At 55.3% G+C, this 24,549-nt stretch overlaps 1 protein-coding gene across 1 annotated transcript in view; it reads right to left on the bottom strand.

Moving 5' to 3' along the window:
* Hs1bp3 (HCLS1 binding protein 3) overlaps positions 1-24,549 on the bottom strand; it is a 26,957-nt gene continuing 2,408 nt past the window's right edge. The window contains exons 2-7 of the mRNA XM_013013592.1: positions 23,009-23,174; positions 18,815-19,022; positions 16,144-16,381; positions 5,545-5,702; positions 3,978-4,113; positions 1-383 (exon numbers count right to left, since the gene is read on the bottom strand). Coding sequence (XP_012869046.1) covers positions 125-383; positions 3,978-4,113; positions 5,545-5,702; positions 16,144-16,381; positions 18,815-19,022; positions 23,009-23,174 — 1,165 coding nt within the window. The 3' untranslated portion in view covers positions 1-124. The remainder of the gene's footprint in view (positions 384-3,977; positions 4,114-5,544; positions 5,703-16,143; positions 16,382-18,814; positions 19,023-23,008; positions 23,175-24,549) is intronic.

Raw genomic sequence — 24,549 nt, 5'->3', positions numbered from 1 at the left:
ATTCTGTGGGATTCCACATGAAGCTGACAGCTCAGGAGAAAGGGGAATGAGTGATGCAGTCCTGGGGCGTGGAGGTCCTGGCCCACTCCACACAGGCATGCATCCACAGGAGGGTGTGCAGTGGTCAGAAGAGGCTGGGAGAGGCCTGGGCGGAGGCGTCATGGTCCCGGATGTACTGCAAGATGTCCATTTCATCCATGGCTTGGATCTGCTGACACTGCTTCTGTGGTCCAGCCTCGGCTTTGGCTGGGCCCACTGCTGGAGGCACAGCTGGCTTCCTGGGTAGTGCTGGCTTAGCTGCCACCGGGGGCTTGGGCTTGGGCTGCAGCTTGGGCTTGGTTTCAGCCCCCAGGTTCAGAATCTGGTCCAAGTCCTCTTCCACCCTAGGGAACCAGAGGGAGCAGCCCTGAGTATAGCCACCCCCTCCAAAAGGAGGAAGACCCTCCCCCACCCTGCAGCACCACTTCCCACGTGGGCACCTGGCTCTGGGCAACTCCCCAGAGCCAGCCTGTGCTGTGCCATCCAGACAGACATCCTCTACCCCACAGCAGTGGGTAGAGCCAGTTCCTGTGGCATCTCAGCAGACTCTTTGGGCGACTCCTCCCCAAACGCAGCTTCCTCACAGGACTTTCCCTCCTGTCCCTTTATTTTTATTTTTGCCAGTCCCAGGGCTTGAACTCAGGGCCTAGCACTGTCTCTGAGCTTCTTTTGCTCAAGGCTAGTGCTCTACCACTTGAGCCACAGTACCACTTCCACCTTTTTCTGTGTATGTGGTACTGAGGAATCGAACCCAAGGCTTTATGCATGCTAGGCAAGCACTCTACCACTAAGCCACATTCCCAGCCCTCCAGTCCCTTTAGAATGACTGCTCACTACCTCGTGCTAGGATTCTCTACCTTATTCCGTCTTCAAGACTTCTGGGCACCTCTGGAGAGGTGCATTCAGGGCTGCCTTGCAGGCAGGACCCTGGAGCTGAGATGGTCTGTGGCCTTATGGAGGAGGGCAGTAAGTGGCAGTGCCTGGGTCACAAGTAGGATGTCTCCTCTTGTTGAGCACACAGCCCAACCAGGCTCAATGCTGGGTTCTGAGCCACTATGCTACAGGGTCTATTGACCCCTGGGCTCCTCCATGGGCCACAGATGCTGTGATGAACTCAGCAAGGGCTAGAGTGGCCTCAGTCAAGAGCAGCTGAGACTCAGACCTCCAACCGCCTGCTGGTGACTAGGATGGTTGTGTGTTTTGTTTATCCCGTGGCTGGCCTCAGACCAAGATCCTCCTACCTCTGGCTTCTGATGTTGCTGGGATCACAGGTGCATACCACCATGCCAGGTTTATTGACTGAGATGAAGGCTGGCTAACTTCTTAGCTGCCTTGCCTCAAACTATGATCCTCTTGGCCTCCGCCTCCTGAGTATTTGGTTTACAAATGTGAGCTATGGTGTCCAGCTTCACAGGGATTCTTGTAAGGTCCAAATAAAACATCACATGGAAAGTGCTTCAGTGCATATAATGATAACCATGGGGTGTTGGGCAGAGGTGCAGAAGATATAGAGGAGTGGCTTCCCTGCTGGCCAGACAGCTCCTGTGCCCAGTCGAGGCTGGGGAGGCTTCCCGGAAAGGAAGAAAGGAGGTCCCGGATGCTGGAGAATGGAGTAGTGGACTACAGAGATCCAGGGGGAAGATTAGAATAGACAGGCGTTGCTAGATGGCTTGAGAAGGACACTTCCTGCCCCGGGACCAAGAATGTGAGTCAGCTCAGACACCAGTGGGGCTGAAGAGGAGGAGGAATGGAGAGAAGGAACTAGAACAACCTCTTGCCCTGTAAGGCCTGGCAGAGCTTGCATGAACCCAGCACAGTGTCCCCAGGGAGCTGCCTGCCGGGAACCAGCCACGGATGGAGGGAGGCTCCCCCTGCCCACTTCCTGGGGGACCAGAGAGAATCAGAGCCTGCCTGGCAGAACAGTGGGGGAAAGGTAGCCTCCTGGTCCAGACCCAGAGACCGTCTAGGCTACACTCTAGAAAATGCAGCCGCCTTGGGCTCTGAGAGTTTTGGGGTGGGGCGACATTATTCAGGTCCTTTATATCCTGCAGTGGAGGAAGCAGATACCCAGGAAGAGCCCGAAGGGCCTGTGATCCTCAGACAGGAAGACAAAGAAGCATCTGAGAGGGGATGGGGCTGTCACGCTGCTTGGAAAAGAAAGCAGTACAGAGAACTAGTCATGGCTGCATTTGCACTATGTGTAGCCCTGGTGGAGACAGTGTAGCTGCTTTTGGGATGCAGGTGCCTGCATCGGCTCCCCCTTTCCAAGCACCCTACTCCACCTGGGCTCCCTGAGTCATCACTAGGGGTGAGTCTCAGATCCAGGCCCTCTTTCTCAGGTCCAGCAGGTGTAATCAGATAGTGAGGCGTGAGAGTCCTGAGCTCCTAGCTCATGCTTCCTCCCCAAGCCCCAAGAGAAGACAGAACTCTAGTGACAACACTGGAGGCCAGGCCCTGGTATGGCTCCATGCAGGAGGAGACGAAGGCTTCTCTGATGCCCAGTCCTGTGCTCATCACACTCTGTTCCCTCTGTACGCACACTGACCTGAGGGGGGAAGGGGGCCAGACTGGATAGAGGGGTGAAAGCTTGATGAATGAATGAATGAATACTAGAAAGCCCCTTGTGATGAAGAAGCCCAGTTACTGAGCAGTAGTACCAGGGAAGACTCAAAAAACAACTATGGTTCTTGCTCCCAAGAAGCTGATTTTCATGACCATATGTCTGTCAGCGTGGAGACAGGGATTCAGGGCTCACATTCTTTAAGCAGAGTTTCCCAAGGTGCTGTGCGGGATGCCAAGAGGCAAGACAAAGGAAGGGTCCCACATTGGGCCATAGAATCCTTGGAAGGCAGCCTGTGACTCCCCAAAGTGCCGTTGTGCTCAGCGGTTTGAGGGTTGATAGGAAATGGATTTCGAATATACTAGATCAGACAGGTCTCACTAGAGCTGCCCCTCAGGGCACAACCTGGCCCTGTCACTCCCTGTTTCTCCCTGCCTCAGTTTCCCTCTCTGACAAAAAACAGCAACCGTCTTGGCTCCTCCCAGCCTGTCGGGATGTCAGCACTGAGGACACAGTAGGAGAGCCTGAACAGATGCCAGGGGCCTTGGGGAGATGTAAATACAAGGAGCCATAGCGGTGACCCAGGCTTGGCGGGCAGTTGGAGGGCTAATAGTCCGAGGCTGCTAACGAGGGGGACCGATGACAGCCCCCCTAGGGCCCCGCGCTTCAGTGCCACATCAGCCATTCCTGGGAAGAGGCAGCTTGGCTTCCTGAATATGGCCAAGCACACCCCACATCCTGGGGAGGGGTAGAGAAGAAATGGAGACGCGAATGCCACCAGCACGCTTTGTGCAGGCTCAGAGGATCCAGCCCCCTCTCCAAATGCTCAGAGCCTGCAGTGCCATCGAGCAGAGGCCAGGGCAGAGGTGGGCGGGAGGGACCACTTGGACAAGTGACCGCTCAAGAGGCGCCTTCACTGAGGGCCGCACAGCAAGCAGAGAACAGCAACCAACATTTCTGGACAAGGTCTGAGCTCGACTCTGTGTAAGGGATCAGACCTCCGGTGGACAGGCCTTCTGCTTTGTTCCATATGGAAAAGTCACATGCTACCAAAGCCCAGTTTTACTTGTTCTACAATCCATCTACATGGTTATACTTGCTCTTGAGTAGTATAATTTAATTTCTATTTTTGATATAAACTTTTAACAAATGAATGTGAGGGGGGGGGGGGAAAGCTGCCGGTACACACAGACTGCCTGTTCTCTTTGCAGACCTTGTGGAACTACCTTGCCAAGTCCCACTGCTACCTCTCAGTCATCTGCGGACGCAGGTCTTGGGCAAGCATGGATCCCTCCCCCGAGGGCCGAGGCCGGGAGCGGCTTCCGGCCTGGGAAGGCCCCGGATGCCCAGCTGGAGGCATCGCTCAGGACGGTGGTACCTGAACAGCGTGGTGGAAGCATCCGTGTGGCCCAGGCCAGATGAAGACCTTCCACTCTCACGGGTGGCAGGCAGCAGTAAGGGGTCCCCCAGGGGGACAGCCCCGCCGAGGTCAGGGTCATCAAACAGCTTCAGGGCTGTGGGGAGGCAGGAGGCAGAATGGTCAGAGACGTCCCCTACACTACACAGAGACGTCCTCAGCATCTGGGACGCAGGGTGGAGATGCCAGGCCCAGCCTCCCCGCACACCTAGGGGAAGGAGCAAGAGAAACGAGGTGGGGGCAGAAGAGGGCGAGGATTCAGCAGCTCAGGGGCCTCACTCGGGTGCCTGGTCCTCTCTGAACTTCTGCTCTGGCAGGGAAGTGGCCTCTTAGCTCACTGTTCCAGGTCCCCCCAGGTTTCATGACGCAGGCTCACTGAGCTCCCTCACCGCAGCCTGTCTTCCAGTAAGGAGTGAGGGCCGCCCACCAGCCAGGGGATCTGACCCATAGGCTCAGAGTCTCGTCTCTCCCCCATTCTTGTACCTGAGCTGCTCTGGCCTGGCCGATGGGAGCACTAATCATCGCCTTTCCCTGGAAGGGCTTTCCCCGGCAGGCCTGGTCTCTAACTGGAATGCTTTATCCAGCGGGCCTGGCTACAGCTGGCTGACCACTCAGGCCCCCGACCAGGCTCAGCTCCACCCGACTCACTTCCACCCGGGCACAGTCCCTGTAGTTCCAGGGGAACCAGGGTTTCTGCTTGTTCTGCTTCAGACTTAGGCTGCTCTACATTGATCAGGTGATATCCCGTCTCTGTAGGGTCCCGAGGCCCTAAGGACAGGGACGTGGGCCCAGCTCTTGGTGGATGCTCACTAAGTACTATTGGCTGGATTACTGGGTTACATCAGAAGGTTGGACTAGGAAGGGGTGGAGAAACCCTAAAGCTACTTGGTGTTCCCTCCACCATCTCTGCTCTGAGCCCTTCACTGGAGTTAGTGCAGGTACCATGAAACCTCTTATTAAAGTTAAAATCATGCCTGGTGCTGGTGGCTCACACTTGAAATCCTAGCAACAAGGGTGGCCGTCAGGAGGCAGAGATCTGAGGCTTGTGGTTCAAAGCCAGCCCAGGTAGGAAACTCCATGAGAGTCTTAACCAATTAACTACCAAAAAGCTGGACGTCGAGCTGTGGCTCAAGTGGTAGAACACCAGTCTGGAGTTAAAAAAAAAAAAAAAATAAGGGACAGCACCCAAACCCTGAGTCCAAGCCCTAATGCCCGGATGGGACTCTCCTCTGGACCCTACTGGGGGCTCTAGCGCCTTCACAGGCTGAAGACAGCATTGCAGGCATTTCTCTAAGCAACAAAGAAAATCCTCCATGAGACATTTAGAATAACTACAGCCCCAGAATGTTTCAGGCTGTGGAGATGCTATGTCTCATGCCTGATTTCTCCAGCAGAAAACCTCCATGAGCCAAGTCTATATCTGGTGCAGACAGGACAAGATGAGATTGCATTCTGTCCACACTGACCCCGTGCCAGGGTCTAAAGCCTGCACGCAGGCCTGAGGGCAGATGCCAAGGGCCGTACTTACAGTCTCGAGGCAGGGGCTCTGAGGCACTCGAGGGGGGCAGCTTTTGGCTTGGACCAAAGAGCTCCCCGTCAGGATCCGCCTCCTCATCAAAGATGGTGAGCCGGGGTGCAGGCTTAGGCATCACAACCATGTCTGAGTGTTTCTTGGGCTTCCTGGAGCTGGAAATGAGATAAAACACAAAGTGGGGTCGTGTCATGAGTCCAGGAGCCTGCTCCTAGGTGCTGGGTCCAGCTGGGGCCTACTGGTCACTAATGGCTGAGACCAGCTGGAAGCGGCCATGGGAAGGCCTGAAGCAGCGCAGGCAGAGCAAGCTGACAGGTCCTCCTGCTCCAGGGAAATGAGAGGACCAGCAGAGGGGGCGTGAACTCGGGCCGGGAAGGAACTCTGCCATGATCTGGTGAGGTAGTGGGGGCAGCTGAGCACTGGGCATGAGGAGCAGCCAGCATTAAGGAGGGTGGAGAGAAGGAAGCAGCTTCTGGTCAGACAGCTCCTCGAGCAGAAGGCCCGCTCAGGCCTCGGACATCCCATGTGCACAGGGCACAGAACAAAACCACTGAGTGGAGGCATCCACTCAGCGGCCCTGGTCAGCCCCTCAGTCAGGAAGCCCCACACGCTCAGCACACTGCCATCTCCAGGCCCTGTTATGTCGGTTTGCCAGCTGGGGCCAGTCTGTGGAGGGAGACTAAGAGAAGACCCCAGAAAAGGTTCTAGAGCAGGCTCAGGCTTTGTTCCCCTGACTGGATGCTTGGGATCTGTGTCTGGCGCTCTAGTGATGGCTCTGGATGAACGAGCTTGGGTTCTCTTTGACAAGTTGACCCAGTGCCCGTGGCAGCCGCCTCCACTCACAGTTTGAAGGTTCCCGCACATGGTGAGGACAGGCTTGTTACTGGAAACGGGATTGTATGTGCCTGTCTGCCTGCCAGGCAGCCCCACTGGGCTGAGGCCACATCTGACTTCCTGCTGGAAATATTGTGGCAAGCTCACAGAAAGCCTGGCTGTCCCAAACAGAGACACCAGTGGCAGATAAAAATAGCAGGCCTGGGCTGAGAAGGTGGCTCAGTGGTAGATCGCTTGCCTTGCATGCATGAGGCCCTGGGTTCGATTCCTCAGTACCACATAAGCAAAAAGAAAAAAGCCAGAAGTGACGCTGTGGCTCGAGTGGTAGAGTGCTAGCCTTGAGCTGAAGAGCTGAGGGACTTCGCCCAGGCCCAGAGTTCAGGCCCCACAACTGGACCTCCCCTCCACCCGCAAAAAAAAAAAAAAAAATAGCAGGCCTCTGGGTACTTGGCATAGGGCACTGAAGACAGCCATTTCCACAGTCGGGAAGCATACATCTAGGAGAATCCCAGCCCAGCCTGCAGCTCCTGTGGAGACGGAGCAGGGAGAAATATGCCAGGAAGGTGGCAGGAAGGGCAGCCCTTGGTGCCCAGGCCCAGAGTCCTAGTGAAGACTTTGGTTGGGCCTGGCCTGTTCACTATATGCTTGAGTGACTGCTGGAGGCCATACTGAAGGCTGAAGCATGCTGGGACTCAGGGTGGTCACTGCTCATGGTCCTAGGCTCCTGTCCTTCCCTCCCAATGTCACAGGACAGAGGAGGGGGGAGTGTCACAGGATTGACCCTGCTGTCCTCTGCAGAGACGGGCTGTACAGCCGGAGTCGCAGGGTCTGTATTGGAAAGTTCCACTCCAGCCCGTGCTCTTTCTCCCTCAGGCCCAGGTGCCAGGTCTGCTCTCCTGTGCTTAGGTCCTGGCTATGGGGAAGCCCTGCAGCAAGCACTTTTGAGAAGCTTCATCCCCAGCTCCTCTCACATGGTGCAGTGTGGGCTCAGCTGCCCTTACTAGGCCAACATGCAGAACTAGCACTGCTTTCCTGACCCCAGGGAAGTGGGTGCCGACAGAGTCGATGGCCCTGGTGGAGCTGCCCAGAGCCCCAGGCCAGAAACTTCATGTGTCCCCTGGAGGCTTGTGCTCCAGCCCCCTGTGCAATGGGACCAGCTCTCTGGGCCCCGGGACCAGGCTTCCAGCTTGTGGGCTCTGTTCTGCCACCAGCCTGTGCCTTCCTCACCCACCACAGCCACACATGGCTCTGTGTTCAACAGGGACTGCATGCTGCAGAATGGGTAACCCACCCACGCCTGCACCCACGCCTGGCTGAGGAGGGATCTTCAGGAGGCTGTGCTGTGACCCCGCTGCATGTTCTTCATTGCTCCACCAGCAGCCCCTTCCCACTCCCCGGGACCAAACTCACACCCTACCCAATCAATGTCCTGTGGGGCGCGGGGGAAAGAAGACGTGTGTGAGTGTGTGTGTGTGTGTGTGTGTGTGTGTGTGTGTTGGTGGGGGGGGCGCAGTGGGGGGTTGAGGGTGATTGAAGAATAAATGCAAGGGCTGGGAATATGGCTTAGTGGTAGAGTGCTTGCCTAACATGCATAAAGCCCTGGGTTCGATTCCTCCCTACCACATAAACAGAAAAAGCTGGAAGTGGCGCTGTGGCTCTAGTGGTAGAGTGCTAACTTTGAGCAAAAAGAAGCTCAGGAACAGTGAGTGCCCAGGCCGTGAGTTCAAGCCCCAGGACTGGCAATGGATAAATAAATAAATGCAAGAGGTACAGAATTTAACTGTCTGACCTTTTCCCACCTAATTCTAACCTTGACAGCACAAATGAGGCCAGGCTATCCTGGCTGAGCATCCCTACAAACTAGACTCACACCTGTGTTCTTCCCATGACATCCGTGACCTTTCCTTCAACTGAAATAATAACATGTACTTCTGTAGAGGTGTTCAGTCTGCCCTCCACCCATACATCCGCCCTGCCCTCCAAGACGCCCCCAGACACGTCCCAAGGGGGGGCAAAGGATATCAGGTAATGGAGAGTTTGGATAACTAAAAGCCCAAGGTCCAAGGTCCGACTCACCCTAAAACTTCAGGCTCTTGAGTCATAGCAGTGGGACAGGCCCACGAAGACGCTCAGTGAACACTGGCTTAAGGATGACACAATGAAGGAAGAGAAGGTGGAAAGGAAAAAAAAGTGGACAGATGGAAAGAAGGAAGGAAGGAAGGAAGGAAGGAAGAGACAAGCAGATAGTATGACAGCACATCTCTTACTTATTCTTACTTATTTACTTAGTCTAGTGGGGAGCAAGATGGGGTCCTCGATCAGTCACAGGGCCTATACTGGGCAAGTCCTCCAATCCCTGGTCCCCACCTGCCCCTCGCAGCCATCTGGAGGACATCTTGTCCACTCTCAAGGGTGCCCCTGCCACCATCCACCCATCCAGAGGCTCAGGGCCCAGCAGTCACACCCATCTACCAATCATCCACACAGAATGTTCCCATTGTCACAGCTTGGAGCTCAGAGGGAAAAGCCAGCTCAGCTAGAGGCGAGGATGGCTTCCTAGAGGAGATAGTATGGAGGTAGGGGATGAGGGGTAGAGTGTCTAGACTTAACTGCAGACAGCTGTCCACACATACACAACCCATTCTGTGTAACAGGAGACAAAGCCCTTTGCTGATGCGCCCTGTCACCAGGGACGGGGAACAGGTCTGAAGTGAAAGAACCTGCAGCTCCTGACTTCCGGGGAACTTGAACTTGTCCTCCACCCGGAAGAGCGGTCTGGCCCAGAACAGGTTACACGAGGTAGGCAGGGGCTCCCGGGTAGGCGCAGGCATGTGTAAGCATGTTCACGCCGGTACACAGACTGTCGCTGCCCCGCTGTGGGCTTGACAGGAGACAGATGCGCAGACCTGGCCACGTCGGCAGGCGGGCCTGCAGCACACAGCGAGAGACGGCAGCTGCCATGGTTGACAGCTCCAAAGCTTTGACTGGCCAAGAAAAGCAGCCTGCTTCCCGTGGCTCAGGCACTTCTGGTGACACTGACTGACACGAGAGCAGTCTCCTCCCGGGCCACCCAGAGTCCTTGTGGAGCCATTCCAGGCTCACCTGCTCCCAGGGCAGACAGGAGATGGGGCCGGCCACCCAGGATCAAAGCGCACAGGAGCTGTAGAGGCAGCTAGCCTGGCTAGGTCCAGTCAGGTTCAAAGCCAGGTGACGCTTCACCAGATATAAAAGCCAATTCCCTTTACAACAATGTAACTTTCATGCTATAAAATGCAGCACTTTTTATATTTGGGGCTTTTCCAATTGGACAATGTTCTCAGGCTGCCAATCAATGACCTGAAGTGACCTGAACTTCACAGAAGGGCAGTGTCTGCAGTGGCACGGGCGTCAGCAGTCAAGGAGCCCAGCCAAGGGTCAGGGCAGCTTCCCGGGACAGTCTGGGGCTTCAGAGGAGGACTGGACGGAAGGATGGACGGAGTGGGAAAGCTGTGCTCAGCAGAGGCTGGGCGTGTGCACATGTCAGCAGGTGGAACGTGGCACAGAAGTGTGCTACAGCTGCACAGGGGGCACAGAAGGGCGTGATGGGTCTGAAGCGAATCTTGGGGGACCTGGGGGGTGGGTTCTGGCCATTGCTGCGGGAAAAGCAGCCAAGGGGAGGCAGAACTCCTGCATGACCTAGCCCACAGCTGGGCAAGTTCCTCAAATGTTTTCTTTCCTATTTTGGGCTGGTACTTGGGCTTGCACTCAGGGATTTTTGCTCTTGCTTGGCTTTTTGTTTAAGGCTGGTGCTCTACCCCTTGAGCCACACCTCCACTTCTGGCTTTTTGCAGGTTAATTGGAGATTTAAAAAAAATCTCAAGGGGAGTTTATCTGCCTGTGCTAGCTTTGAACTGGAATCTTCAGATCTCAGTCTCCCGAGTGGCTAGGTTTACAAGCATGAGCCACTGGCAACTGGTTCAAGTGTTTCCTTATCTGTAGGCAGGAACAAGGAGGCAATACAGAATGGCTTTGGAGCGGAGCACAGGGACTGCAGGGGGAGGCCAGCAACACGATCCCAGGCTCACATTTCCAACCCAGCACACTTTGGAAATAGTCCCCAGTCATTCTCTGAACAGCACAGCCTGACTCTCAGGCCTCCTCAAGCCCAACTGAAGACCTCAGCAACTCCTACCCCTCCTTGGATTGTGGGTCAAGCCACCCCATTTTACTGCATTTCTCTGCATAGTGGGGGGGGCACTGCCTGGGACCTACCATGTTCCGACCTCAAGTCACGAGGTGTTGGATGCAGGGGCTTCTAACCTCTGCCCAAGGGGAATGCCCAGCCTTGCTCATGGCCACATCACCCTGAGACAGAATACACAAAGGGAGAAGAGTCAGGCCACAGAGAAAAGCAGAAATCCGACCCACAGCCTCTTTGGCAGTCACCCCAAAGGGCTCAGTCCTGCAAGCAGGGAGAGTGGCAGGAGGCAAGCCTGCTACCTCCAGCTGTGCAGAAGCACCTGGTACGGTGTGTGGGCATGCCCACACTGATACCTGCCCAACAACACGCACACACGAATGCACACACACGCACGCACACACGTGGGCACACACACACACACACACACACACACACACACAGCTCTTTAGGGTGAATCTGAAGTGGTGAACACATTTTACAGTAACGTTTTTCTCCCTCTGGCCTGGACTTTGCACCTGCTTTACGAAAGCAGCAGCTGCAGCTCTGAGAAGTCCAGCAATCTGTGCCTCCCTCGACCAGGATCTGAACCTTGAGCCCTGCTCTGGGGTGACCATGCACCCTGGGGTTCCAGCTTTGCCAGTGGTTTCCTGACTATATCATAAAGGGCCTTGGTCTTCAGCCAAGCTGCCCAGGGCCCCTCAGGAGAGGAGCCTGAGGCTGGGGGACAGTGAGGTGCCCCTTTGCTGGCTCTTGTCTCAGAGAGGCCATTCTGCTTCAAATGGCTTTGTATAACAGCTTCTGGACGAGATTTCTCTTGGATCCAGGATTTTGCTACCAAAGTAAAAAAGCAGAAACCACAGTTCTCTCTGTGGTCCCTGGGCCCCTTTCATTCAGTTCTCTCTGTGGTCCCCGGGCCCCTTCATCCAGTTCTCTCTGTGCCCCGGGCCCCTTCATCCAGTTCTCTCTGTGGTCCCCAGGCCTCCTTCATCCAGTTCTCTCTGTGCCCCGGGCCCCTTCATTCAGTTCTCTCTGTGGTCTCCGGGCCCCCTTCATTCAGTTCTCTCTGTGCCCCGGGCCCCTTCATCCAGTTCTCTCTGTGGTCCCCGGGCCCCTTCATTCAGGCTGGCTGGGAAGTGCAGCCGGGAGGAACTGCTGGGTAAGGGTGGCTGCATGTCCTGATTGCTGTCTTCCTCACTACTTTGGGACTGGCCAGGCCAGGGCCGGGCACCAGGGAGTACCAATGGACATACGGCCTGGTTAGCCATGCCTCTGCTTCCACTGTGGGAATGGATAACCATGGAACTCCCGGGAGGAGGGACGGGAGATGGGGGAGCATGCCCTCGCGGGGGCACCTAGGAGCTACAGATGCCTCCCAGTCTTCTAGGGTTTGGTTTCTGGGCTCCGCCAGCCCACACTTTCACAAGACTCAGCAGGAGGGCTTGCTGAAACTGTATCTGGGGCTCCACCCAGGGTCCAGGGAGCCTGAGAATCTGCATCTCTGCCCACTTCCAGATATACCATTTGATGTACCAGCCCTGGTTGCTCTCTGCTATTCTGGAGACATCCAGAAAAACACCCAGAGCCCGGGCTGAGTCCCCAGTGTAAGAGCAATGCCATTTATTCTGCAAGTCACCCTAGAGATACAGTACTAGGGCTTCTCTGGAAATAGGGCTTAAGGTCACCCATCCCCAGAGTTCCTGCCACAGCTCACCTACTGTGTGTGTGTGGTTTCCATTCTAAATGATGGGTTAGCTAATGGGGAGACACCTGCAGCGCATCAGGCATTGAAAACCACAGAATCCAAACAGAGCAAGTACAGTATCTTTACACTAAAACACAAGCGGTTTGTTATATAGAAAATGAAGCAAATTCCACATAAGAAAGTGACAGTGAAACACAGCCTTCTCGAGAGAGGTCAGCTCACCAGCAAAGGCCATAGCTCAGAGAGCGTGGGAGGTCAGGCTCGCAGTGGGCGGGCATGGGAGGAAGCCATGTTGGCAGGGACCTGGGACCTGGACAGGGACTCCCAGGATTGGGATGCAGGCTGGGGAAGAGCCAGGCAGTGCCCAGAGAAGCAGGGAGGCCTCCATCAGGGGCATGCAGCCTGCAAGGAGCCTGGATTCCCTTCCCCCACCCTCTAGCAGAAGCTCTGGGGACCTCACTTGGGGCCCAGTGGTCCAACAGAACAAACACTATACATGTGCGATCTGTTCAAGTTACTGCCTGTGACAAGCATTGGCCTGTCTGGGTATAACGGACCCAGAAAGATCTAGCAATATAAGCTGAAAACAGCAAATGAAGGGACAGCGCTGTTAACACTCAGATGTGTATGTATTCATGACGAAAGGATTTTCATCTGGGTTCTCCATTTTTTTCTTAATTGTATATTATTTGAGTCACAGTGAAGAATGTTTCTAACAGGATTTCCAGCTGAAGGTACAACTCAACGGTAGAACTTTCATTTTCTCAGAACCACGAGGACACTGAAATAGGAAGTTAAACACAAAGCCACACACAAGAAGGAGGACAGAAGATAAAACCACCCGGTGGAGTGTGAAATGGCACCGCGTCTGCTGTCATGTGGACAGGGCAGGGCAGGGTCAGGCCTTTTCCTAGGCTCTGCCACGGCTAAATGACACTTCCTCTCCCCAATCAGAAGCAGGTTGAAAAGACAAAGAAAAGCTAGCCCAGCCCGCCTCCAGCTTTGTGCCTAACTCTCCCAGCAGTGCAGGCAATGCTGCAGTGGAGACACAGTGCCCCACTGTGGCCACAACAGGGAAGGGCTGGGCCTGGTGTATGGAAATGGCTGCTTCAGGAGGCCCCCAAACCAGGCTAAATGGAAGCCGGGGAGCCAGCTACCTGTGAATAACACGGTATTCCCTACCAAAGGGTGAGGTAGGCAGCCTAATAAAAGACAGGGCCCATCCGGGTGTCCATGAGAGACCCAGGGGTAAACTTGTCCTCAAGACTAGGCTCTGGCAGATACCAGACTTGGCCAAGTCCCTGTTCCACTGTGTCCTTGATTTCCCTACCAGTGAAAAGACAACCTTTGGGTCTCGACTACCTTCCCCATTACTGAAAGATGGAACAGGAAATGACCTCAAGTTCTGGCTCTGTGGACACTGGTGGCTCTTGCCTATAATCCTAATGACACAGGAGGCTGAGATCTGAGGGTCAAGGTTCAAAGCTAGCCTGGGCAGGAAAGTCTGTGAGATTCTTGTCTCCAATTAACCACCAAAAATCTGGAAGTGGAGCTGTGGCTCAAGTGGTAGAATGTTAGCCTTGAGCTAAAAAGTTCAGGGACAGCGCCGAGGCTCTGAATTCAAGCTCTAGTGCCTGCATGTGCATGCCCACGCACACATACACGTTCTATCTCCATCTGTGTAGGCTAAGAGAAGACAAGCTCCATTTCCACCCTAGATTCATAATGGGCCCCAAAAGAATTCAGGGCTTTTCATAAAATGAAATGTGTAGGAAATATCAGGTTTCTCATGTGTTCTCAAAACTTGTTCCAGTTTTATATGACATAGGTACTCAGGGTCACAACATACAGTATTATGGTGGGCGTGTATCAAAATGATTCCAGAAGTTCTGTCTGAAAGGTAAAATGAGCTAAGGTGAGCTCATGCTAATTAGCTCAATCCCTGGCATTTAAAAAGCTTTGGAGAAACATTCCTGACCCAGCAGGTAATGTCAATGACTGTCACACTAGTCCTTAAGGAAAACCAGAACGAGAGGATGTGCCTTTTCTGTGCGGGAGGGGGGGTCCAGGATTCGGGGTCCACAGGGCAGAGCTGAGGGAAATGGTCCCATGTCTGCCCATGCACCCCCCCCAACTCTGCTACCGTATGAGTGGCAAAGTCAAGGCTGCATTTGCCAACCCCAAAGAGCACTTTCCTACCCAAAAAAGGAGCCTCTCTTCTAAGTGTCCTTCAGTCAAATGCTGGCATGAATCCCTGGAGTTTGTTTCAAACTGGCACTCTACATGGTTACTCAGACCAAGAGCAGGAGTTCAATCAACATCTTCTCCTAACCAAAATAAAGTCCAAGGCTTGCACAGGATGAGAAGGAATGGCTTCTCCCACCATCCTCATTGCTGTCCCTCGGGGACAGGGCCTGGCTGGAGAGACACTGTAAGGGGATGGATGCCTCCCTCCACCCCCTCCTCCCCCCTGCCCTGAGCCCTGGCACCTTTCCCCAATGGCATCGTCATCCCTCTCTGCTGGCCTCACAGCCCATGCTTGAGCAGAAGGGCGATATAGCACAGGCTGTGCTGTTAGGATCTCATCCTGCACATCATCTGGGTCTAACCTTCCTCTGATTCCTTTCGGAAGCAGGTCCCACAAGGCAGGCCACCCTCGTCTGTGTGCAGACCGAGAGCATGCCACAGCAGGGAGAAGGCACCTGGCCCCACGGTCAGGATTCTGTAGAAAGAATGGGCCTTGCTGATGGCTAACAGCTGTACAGCTTGGTTTACCTTCCAGACAGCCTAAAAGGCAGGCACTATCAAGAGCTTGAAAGAAAGAGGCAATGGCTGGAGCCCCGTGGCTGGCAAATGGCAGAGACGGGGTAGAGATCAGCATCTCAGACTTGGACGCCACCCAGTGCAGCTGTCTGACCTCAGACAGGGCACATGGCCTCTGCAGACTTGAGCTTCTAAATCTGCAAAATGGGATAAAAGCCGCTTTCCAAGCGATCTGGTATGTAAAGCTAAAGCCAAGTACAACATCCGACACACACCATAGGTGCCCAGAAAACAGCTCCAGCTAGGGTGGGCCGAGACAAAAAAAACGTGCAGAACAAGAAGTCAGCAGGGGCAGAGGATACCCGTGAGCAGGGAGGGACAGGGGCCAGTTGAGCATGGCCCACGAGTGGCTGAGTGATCTGGATCACTCAGAAAAGCCACTGGCTTCTGGATGGAACACCCAGCCAGACTTCTCAGGCTATCCACCATGGAGCTCCGGGAGAGCAGCTCCCTAGCTCTCCAGTCCTATCATGTAGCCCGTGCTTCCTGCCCTCAGCCAGCATGGGGTGCACCAGGCAGAAGAGGCTCAGGAGCTCACTGATTGGCTGAAGGCACTCAAGAGAGCCAGGAAAGGAACAGGGGCATGTGGCTGGCCTGCTTGTCTTTACCCAGGGTGTGTGCATGCACACACCTTATTTACCTTCTGTGTCATGTGGGGTCATAATCCCTGCCACCTGCATGATTCATGAGGGCCTCCACTGCCCTGGGGGGAGGAGGGGCGTGGAGCCAAGGACACTGCTTCTGCAGCAGTCACAGCACCAGGCACTCCGCTACAAGAAGGCCGGAGACCCCAGTGCCAGGCAGTTTGGTACAGCAGCCTGGGCTATGGAGTTATCATAGGGCCAACTCCACCAGGCCCCAATGCAGTCTGGGACAGGGGACACAGTGACCAGGGAGGGACAGAGGCTACTTGAATCTGGCCCCCGAGACATAGGTGATGTAGGTCAAGCAGAGCTGCATGCTGGCTAAGGCCATGGGGGACCTAGGAAGGACAGGGGCTGTTTCCAGAAAGCCTGGAACCTGCAGGCAGGAGCTGTGTGGACAACAAGAGACCTACCGCATAATGCCCAAAGGGTCCAATGCTTCCTCCTCCTCCTCTTCTTCCTCTTGCTTTTCCTCCAGAGACTTGTGGCCCTCCTTGCCCTTCCGGCCCAGAATGGAAGGCCCCTCGGCTGCTACTTGGTCCTGCTGCCCAAAGAAGTCAAAAGCCTCCTCATCGTCCTGTGCATGGCTGTCTGTGCCACGCAGGATGGAGGCATCTCTGGAGACACCCCCCGATCCTGGGGACCTGGTACCTGCACGGGAAGATGGAGAAGGAAGTTACCGAAAAACTGCACTGCAATGTCTTGGGACTGGATCTGAGGCTGAGGACTTCCCGTGGCTTCCTGGGACCAAACTTGGCCCAGGGAAGATGGCGAGGAACCATTTGGGGGCACCCAAGTGTGTGTGGCAGCTTCCCAGAGGGCGGGGGGCACCAGGGGAGGAACACTGGTATGATGCCAAGGTGGGGGGTTCTTGAACCCCAGTGGCCCAGAGCCCAGTGGACCTCAATGAATGGCAAGACAGGCCCAGCCACCACAGAATGAGTGACACAGGAACGCCACCTTCAGCTGGCGTTAGTGGTGGGGCACAGCCGGGACCTCCCCTGACCCAACCACAGACTGAGACCCGCTCCCAGAGGCTGAGAACAGTGAGTGCAGAATAAATTCGTGGAAGATTCCAGAACAAAGTGTGATCACCCTCTGGTAAGCTGGCTTAGATCAGGGTTTTCTCCAAGAGTGTTCCACAGACAGGTGTCCACAGGAGGAAGAGAGAACAACATTCAGGAACTCACATCAGCTCGACATCTGAGCACAGTACTTGGGAGTCATCTGTGACAGGCTCACCCCCCCCCCCCCGACCACGGACAGTTTGAGAAGCGTGGGTTTGGACTACTTGTTCATCTCTATGCAAAGTAGTGACTGCAGAATCTATCTTTCCAAGCACTATTCAAAAATACCACCCTGTAGGTAATACACTTAAAAAAAAGAGTGTTCCTCACTTTGATACAGGATGTACTGCGCTGTAATAATTACACTGCATAATGTTATGATGTTCTTCTATTCAAAGGTTGGAAAATAGTGCTGTGTAATAAGCACCCTGCATTTAAATATCACAAGACCTCCATGATTTCCTTTTGCAGATGAGGAAACAGGCTTCGAGGGGCTCACGGAGTTGGATCCTCCTGTCCTCTCTCTGCAGGAGTGAGGACATCCTGAGCCTTCCTTCTAGCCATGGACGTCCTTTACACTGCGTTCACAGGCCTGGCAGGGCAGAGTGGGAGGAGCAAGCACGGCTGTGTGCAGGAGACAGCACAGGATATGGAATGCACGCAGGAAACCTGGGCTCTACACGTGTGTCCGACCGCCCCGTTCTGTGCATCTTCTGGCTCTGCTTCCATTCCCCAGCCTCGTTTTTTTAAAAAACGGATTTTCAGCCAAGTGCTGGTCACTTGTGTCTATAATCCTAGTTACTCAGGAGGCTGAGATCTGAGGATCACAGTTTGAAGCCAGCCTGGACAGAAAAGTCTGTGAGATTCTTATCTACAAATAACTGCCAAAAAGCTGAAATGGAGATGTGGTGGCTGAGTGGCAGAACAGAAAAAGCCAAGTGAGTGCTTGAGACCTGAATTCAAATCCCAGTACTGGTATACATGAAAAGTTGATTTGTTGTCAACTTTCTTTTGAAAGATAGGGCTGGGTATATGGCTTAGTGGTAGAGTGCTTGTCTAGCATGCATGAAGCCCTGGGTTCGATTCCTCGGTACCACATACACAGATAGTCTTTGTCCTGTGGATCAGGAGGTGGGGTGGAGATCAGCAGAAATCAGAGACAGGTTTAAGGTAAACCACCGGTCTGAAGGGGAAAAAGTCAGTAGACTGAGAATCCAGTACCACCAATGGGGCTGCCTGTGGGTAAGATCATGTGGGGAAGATGCTCGGGGGGGGGGGGGGGGGGGGGGGGGGGGAGTTGTTTTCTGGGGTGGGTGGGGCAGATGCTGTGAGGAGGTGTGTGTGTGTGTGTAAATGTGCAGGGGTGGGGTTCTGGGGTGAGGGGGCAGATGGAGGGGGTCTGGGGGGAGCAGATGCTGCCCAGGGTGTGTGTGATGGTGGGGGTTCGTTTGCCAGGGCAGGGGTATCCTCGTGTGGCAGGCCCCACTGGAGGTATTTCACCTATGCAAACTCACTCAACCTCATGTTCTTCAACCCAGGAGTTATTTCCCCACCTAACACATGAGAACACTGGAGGGGGGAGTGGAGGGGGCAGGGTGGGGAGGGCTGAGGTCCCGATTACGTTACGGTGCAGTGGAGCTTAGCTGCATCCACAGCTGTGTGGAACGCAAGGGAGAGCCGTGTGCCCCGAGGGCTTCGCAGCCCCTGTGCCTGGCTAGCACGCCTGGCTGGCACGCATGCAGGTGTGCGAGTGGAGGGAGCCATCAGGAGTGGGCTGTCCAGGAAGGGCCTGGCGGGGCCACACTGATAAAGAGCGTTCTGTATGAGCCACCCAGCACTCAGGCGGTCAGCCCCTCCTCCTTCCGCCCCAGACAAAGGCATCAGTGAGGCCCGCTTGCGTCCAGGCTGCTGGGGGTGGGGAGACACGCCACTGTGGACCCATTCCTGCACTGCCAGGACCGTGAAGTGGGTTGTGGGCCAAGGAGACTTCAGGGATGTGGGAGGGATCCGCCGGTACCTAGGAATTCTAGCAGCTCTGGGCTGCTTGCCAACTGGGCATCCTTGGCGATACAACGTAGAATCTCATTGAACATGGCTCTCCTTTCCCGGATGTCAGCTTCTCCCACAAACAGGACCTTCCTGGGAAGGGGGGGCAGGCTGGCTTCTGGGTAGCGGCTGTTCAGTTTCTGGTAGAACTCTTCGATCTCGCTGTACTTCCTGGAGACCTGGAGTGAGGGAAGCATGAGGTGTTCCTGAGTGAGTGGTCAGATGCTCACCTGGAGCCCCTGCTGTCCCCACTGCCTCCCTGCCTCAGACTCCCGTCCAGCGGGAAAGTCTTACAGGCCCGAAGGGATGATGCAAGTAAGTAAATAAATAAAGGAGGGATTCCAGATACTAATGACATCTGATCCAGGGGCCTTGCTGGCCTGTAGGTGACTACGGCTGCTGCCTGCATCCGGGGCTTTCGGTGCATTAGTGGGGCAGTCTCAGCCCCTGGAAGGAGGTGGGATCACCATCTAGTGACACTGAGCCCCCCTTTCTCAGCACAGACCTCCTAACTGCTCTCTTCCCTGTTAAGTAGCTGCAGCTCAGCAAGGATACCACATGTGCGTGGTGCCTGCCACCACCAAAGCTGGTTCTCTGCCCTGATGCGAGCATTTGAAGCTCCTGGGATTGGGTGAAGCTGCTCAGGACTCCGCTGCTGCTGTAAAAGGGCCCCAAGCACCCCTAAGTCCCCAAGGGCAGCTCTGCTTCCTGCAGGGCTGAGGGCTGGCCGTCTCCTCCTCCCCAGCCCCTGCACAACTGCTAGGCAACCAAGGGTTCCTTTCTTCCTTTTTTACTTTCGGTCCTCAGGCTTAAATTCAGGGTGCTGGTGTTGTTCCAGAACTCTTCTGCTCAAGGCTAGTGCTCTACCACTTGAGCCACAGCTCCACTTCCAGTTTTTTGAAGGTTAATTGGAGATAAGAGTCTCATGTACTTCCCTGCCCAGACTGGCTCCAAACTGTGATCCTCAGATCTCAGCCCCCTGTGTGGCTAGGCTTCTGAGCCACCGGTGCCCAGCTCAAGGGTTCTTTCTTAATTTATCGTGCCCTTGCCCATGTGTGTGGTGCCAGGAGACCCCAGGACTATGGGTGAGCAGCTACACTGCAGTGGGCTCTGTATAGGCCCCGAGGTCTCAGAGAAGTCACCTGTCTAGGCTTCCACCACAGCCCACAGCCCCTCTGTCCCAGACTCAACACTTCCCTGGAGGCTGGGCAGTGTCAGGAATGAAGGTAAGGACAACTGCACCCCCAGGCCTGGTCTGCACCCTTTGCACCCCTTTAGCATGCTGGTATGTGGCTACATGGGAGCATTTTCTGTGTACTCAGGTCTCTGGGAGGCCTTGTGGATCTCTGGTGGGATTTGTCTGGACTCCCCCCATCTGGCTAACGAGTATCACCACCCACCACCCAATTTGAGAGTTCTAGCTTTTTCTAGAGTATTTCATGGGCACCTGAGTTGTCCTGAGCAACTGGCTGTGCTGTGGGGGCTGAGCGCCCCCTGCTGGCCTGACTACTCCAAGCATGCCCAGCAAGACAAGGCTCCAAGCCTGGCTTCACCCCACATAGGGCTCACATCTATAGCTGTGTTCCAGCAACAGCCAGGAGAGAAACAGGACTTGAGGTGAGGGGGTCACAATTACCTGATGTTTCCCATGTGCTGGGCACTGTGGAGCACTGGGCAGACAGCAATGGTGCCCCTCTACTCTCTACTGTACGCACATGCCTGTCTGTGCCTTGCACACACAGTGTCTGCCACCCAGGATACAAGTGCCCCTCCCTTGGCTTTGCCCCAGGGCTAGCAACATGTACACTTATATGAAATAACATAAGATGCTTATTAAATCACGAAATTCCAAAGAGATTACAGATGGGCAGGCATGCAACTTTGGACCACATACCGGATCCTATGGGAACATGTGAGCTTTCCTTTCCTCTGTGGGGACTTCATGTTATGTGCCCAGGCACACCCTCACACACACGCACACACATGCACGAGCCTACACCCCACCAGGCATGGCCTTACAGGTCAGGACCGCGTGGCACACTCTGCAGGGAGGCTCAGCCCTTTGCACAGGACCCACGGCTGGCCAGGGGCCGCCTCTCCCTCATGCCCCAAGCAGCCATCACCCTCAGGTGCTGGCTGGTCCTGTCTTTAAAGACACAGCTGTCCTGAGCGCCTTCCTGGGTCAAGTTAGATTACCAGGAGCTGCAAATGGCCCCTAAGAACAGAGCCCCTGTCTGCACAGCACAGACAAAGAAGCACCAGCTCACATCCTCCCTAGCGGAGCAAGCAGAACAGCCCTGCTGGTTGAGAATCTCCTCATGGTGTTGCTCAGGGTCCCCAAGAGGAAGTTTTGTGCCGTTCATTTCTCATAGATTTTAGTATCTCCCGCACTGCGTTGATCTGCCTTGGCTGCCAGCAACTTCACACCAGATTACTCCCTTAGGTACTGCATGACACTAGTTGACTTTCACTTACCCTAAAACCTTTCCTGGTCACCAGGTCCAGACCCTTCTTATAAGAGACCAAAGTAAGGGAGTGTGTGACCTGACCTTGTGGAAGCACTCTGCGCCCCTAGCCCGCGGCTCTGCCGCTGCCCAGCTCTTTTCTTTCCCCTCAGCCTCCGCTCTTCTCATCCTTGGCCGGCCCTGATGTGCAGACATGCTCAGGATTTCCTCCTCAGCCCTTCTCCTATCCTCCACATCCTGAATTTTTAACATCACCACCTCCAAGCTGGTGTCTCCAGACCTGCATCTTCCCCTGGTTCTGGGGCTGTTCCCCACGTCCAGGTACGGGGAGACCCTGCATCTTCCACACAGGCCTCCCTTGGACCTGCCCCCCCATGCTGCTCCTGGTTGTCCATATTGTAAATATGGACGTCTTCCCCCTGCCTTCCTTCCCAACCGATGCCAGCCGGCAGCTCCAAGCCCTTGCCGGGGGGCTCTGTGTGCTGGCTCAGAAGCAGGCTGCCTGCCCCGGCCTCTCTCTGCCACTCCAGCTCCAGGTCTCCCTGGCACTGCCCTGCTTAAACTTCCTGCTTGGCTGTAAGTGCACCTGGATGCTGCCTGCATCCATCCTCCTCTCCTCCTGCTTCCTCCTAGAACCAGCCTCCACTGCTCAGAGTCCTCCCCTCATTCACCCCGCACCCGTTCTGAGCCGTGCCTTTGCTTAGGCTATGCTCTTGGCTTAGGACTCCCCCGCTTCCCCCCCACCCCCTTATTGCTTAGCATGATCGGTTCTCTAAAATATGGCTTTGTCTTCAGTGTAAGGTCGGCCCCAGAAGGCAGACCACCCCCTCCTCTTGGCTAAGTATCCTCCCAGTACCTGTGTCACCTAGATAACTGGAACACCTGGGCAGTCACCTCCCAGCCTCTGAGGTCACATCCTGGGCTGCCCTGGGTCACATCTCCCATCTGACCAGGGAAGGGTCCCAGGCCCTGAGGTCACATCCGCACCTGGTGTGGCCACACCTACCCTCACCTAGCCACACCTTATTCCCCCGCCCCTTCCCTACTTAAATCCAGGCCCCAGCTCAGCCCCCCCCCCCCTCTGAACTCTGGGCCTGGGCGCTGTCCCTCAGCTCTTCAGCTCAAGGCTAGTACTCTGCCGCTTGAGTCACAGTGCCACTTCCAGCTTTTTCTGCTTTTGTGGTGCTGAGGAATCAAACCCAGGGCCTCACGCATGCAAGGCAAGGGCTCTACCATTGAGCCACCTTCCCAGCCCAGCCCCTCCCCTTTCTGCCTTGTAGTCTCCACTGTGCACGGCCTAGGCAAGCAGTTTGGTAAAACAAACATCTCTTCCTGCCTGAATACTGTATGCTGTTCTCTTTATCAGCTACCTAATTAAACCTACCTATCGAATTACCTAACACTCAGCTCTTCCAAGAAGGTTCTAGAACCCCTTCCTCAGGGATGGGTAAGGTGCTCATTCTCTACAGGCTCATGGCCCACCCTGCTTCCCTTTCCATCTCTATCTGCCACTTTTCAAGCCTGTGTCCGGTGAACTGTACGTACCTGACTCACTTCTGGGTGCTCTCAGGGGACACTCAGGAACTCAGGAGCCAGGGACCGGGGAAGTGCCGCACCCCCGACATGTCACCCACATCCCATCGGGCAGGTGTGTCTGCCTACCTGGTTCCAGAGGACCCCGGCCAGGGTGCCCCACTCACCAAGAACTGGACGACGTCCTCGGGCCTGTGCTTGGCGGACTTGAAGGTGGCCAGCCGCGTCACCACCAGGATCTGGTACTCCACGTGGCCGGACAGCATCTTGCCCCGCACCTCCTGGTGCTGGGGCACCGACAGGTCCAGGCCCGTGTGGACATTCTGAACTTGCCTGCCAGGGGAAAGGAGGCAAGGCAAGTCAGGTTCAGCGCAGCAGGCCTTGCAGGCAAAGGCAGGCAGGGTCTCAGGGTGGCCTGGTGAGCCTTGGTGCTGGAACCTTCTTCCGGCCATTCCCAGTGTCTGTGCTCCAGAGCGTCTGCCCAGCCACATGAGAGTCCCTCACGAAGCCTGGATCCCAGGGCCAGGCCAAGGTCTGTTCCAGCAGGGCATGGAGACAGATGGGCCTTGCTAGAAGTCATGAACAGCTAAGCATTCTACATAAGCTGGTGAGGGAGCTGGGCCCAGTCTGTGGGGTGGCACCTGGGCTCCATACAGACTGAGGGAGGGGCCCAGACCTGTGCAGATAAAGCAGGAATGAAACTCTCTGGGGAGCCCAGAGAAAAATGTGCATGCCCTCAGCCAGCCAGAGGGCAGGGGACTGGCCACAGAGCCTGCCCAGCTGGGGAACTAGAATCACATCAGAGGTGGCAGCATCCCAGTGGGCTTCCTCCTCCAGAGAGCAGACACGATGGAATGTTCTCTTGGAAGTGACATAGACATCAGGTGCGTTCCTCGCTGCATCTAAGGTGAGCTGCAGACAAACGCCCGCTGTGCCAAGGCCCCTGCCAGGATATGCCAAGCTCCTGCTGAAGACAAGGTCTGCTGAGCAGCGGGCAGGCCCCTCAACTCGGGCTGAGGCTTTAGGCTGGGAGGAGCGTCTGCAGCGTGACCATGCCTGGCCTGGCCTTTCTCTTGCTGGAGTTCCATCCACCCCAACCCTCGCTGCCTGACCCCCGGGGCTCCTACTCCATGGATTCCAGGCACCTTCACACCGGCCTGCTGCACCAACGTGGTGCCAGTCTGGAGAGGCCTGTCCAGATGCACCGAGCATACACCTCCTGTGCAGGCAAGGACATCGCGACAGTCTCATGCCCACAGAGAACAATCCCAGGGGGCACAGCCCCCCAGGAAAGCCTGGCTGACCTGGCCCCAGGCTGGGAGGTATGACAGTTGCCAGGGTAGATGTTTGTCAAGTGAAAACACCAGTGAAGGTGCCGGCTGGTGGCTCAGGCCTGTCATCCTAGCTACTCAGGAGGCAGAAATCTGAGGATCACGGTTCAAAGTCAGTCAGGTAGGAATGTCTGTGAGACTCTTAGCTCTAATACACTACTAAAAACAAACCACAAAGTGGAGCTGTGGCTCAAGTGGTAGAGTGCTAGCTTTGAGCAAAAGCAGCACAGGGACAACACCCAGGCTTCCAAAAAAAAAGGAAAAACCCAGCGGTGAACCAGTGAACCAGCGCTGGGACACACCTCATGCCCCCGGCATCATGAGCAGTGCTGCATCACGGGACCTAAGGGAGCCGGAGACTGGAGGCTGGGGGGGGG

The sequence above is a fragment of the Dipodomys ordii genome, unplaced genomic scaffold (assembly GCF_000151885.1).
Source record: "Dipodomys ordii isolate 6190 unplaced genomic scaffold, Dord_2.0 Scaffold20, whole genome shotgun sequence".
NCBI lineage: Eukaryota > Metazoa > Chordata > Mammalia > Rodentia > Heteromyidae > Dipodomys > Dipodomys ordii.
This window is presented reverse-complemented; position numbering and strand designations above follow the sequence as displayed.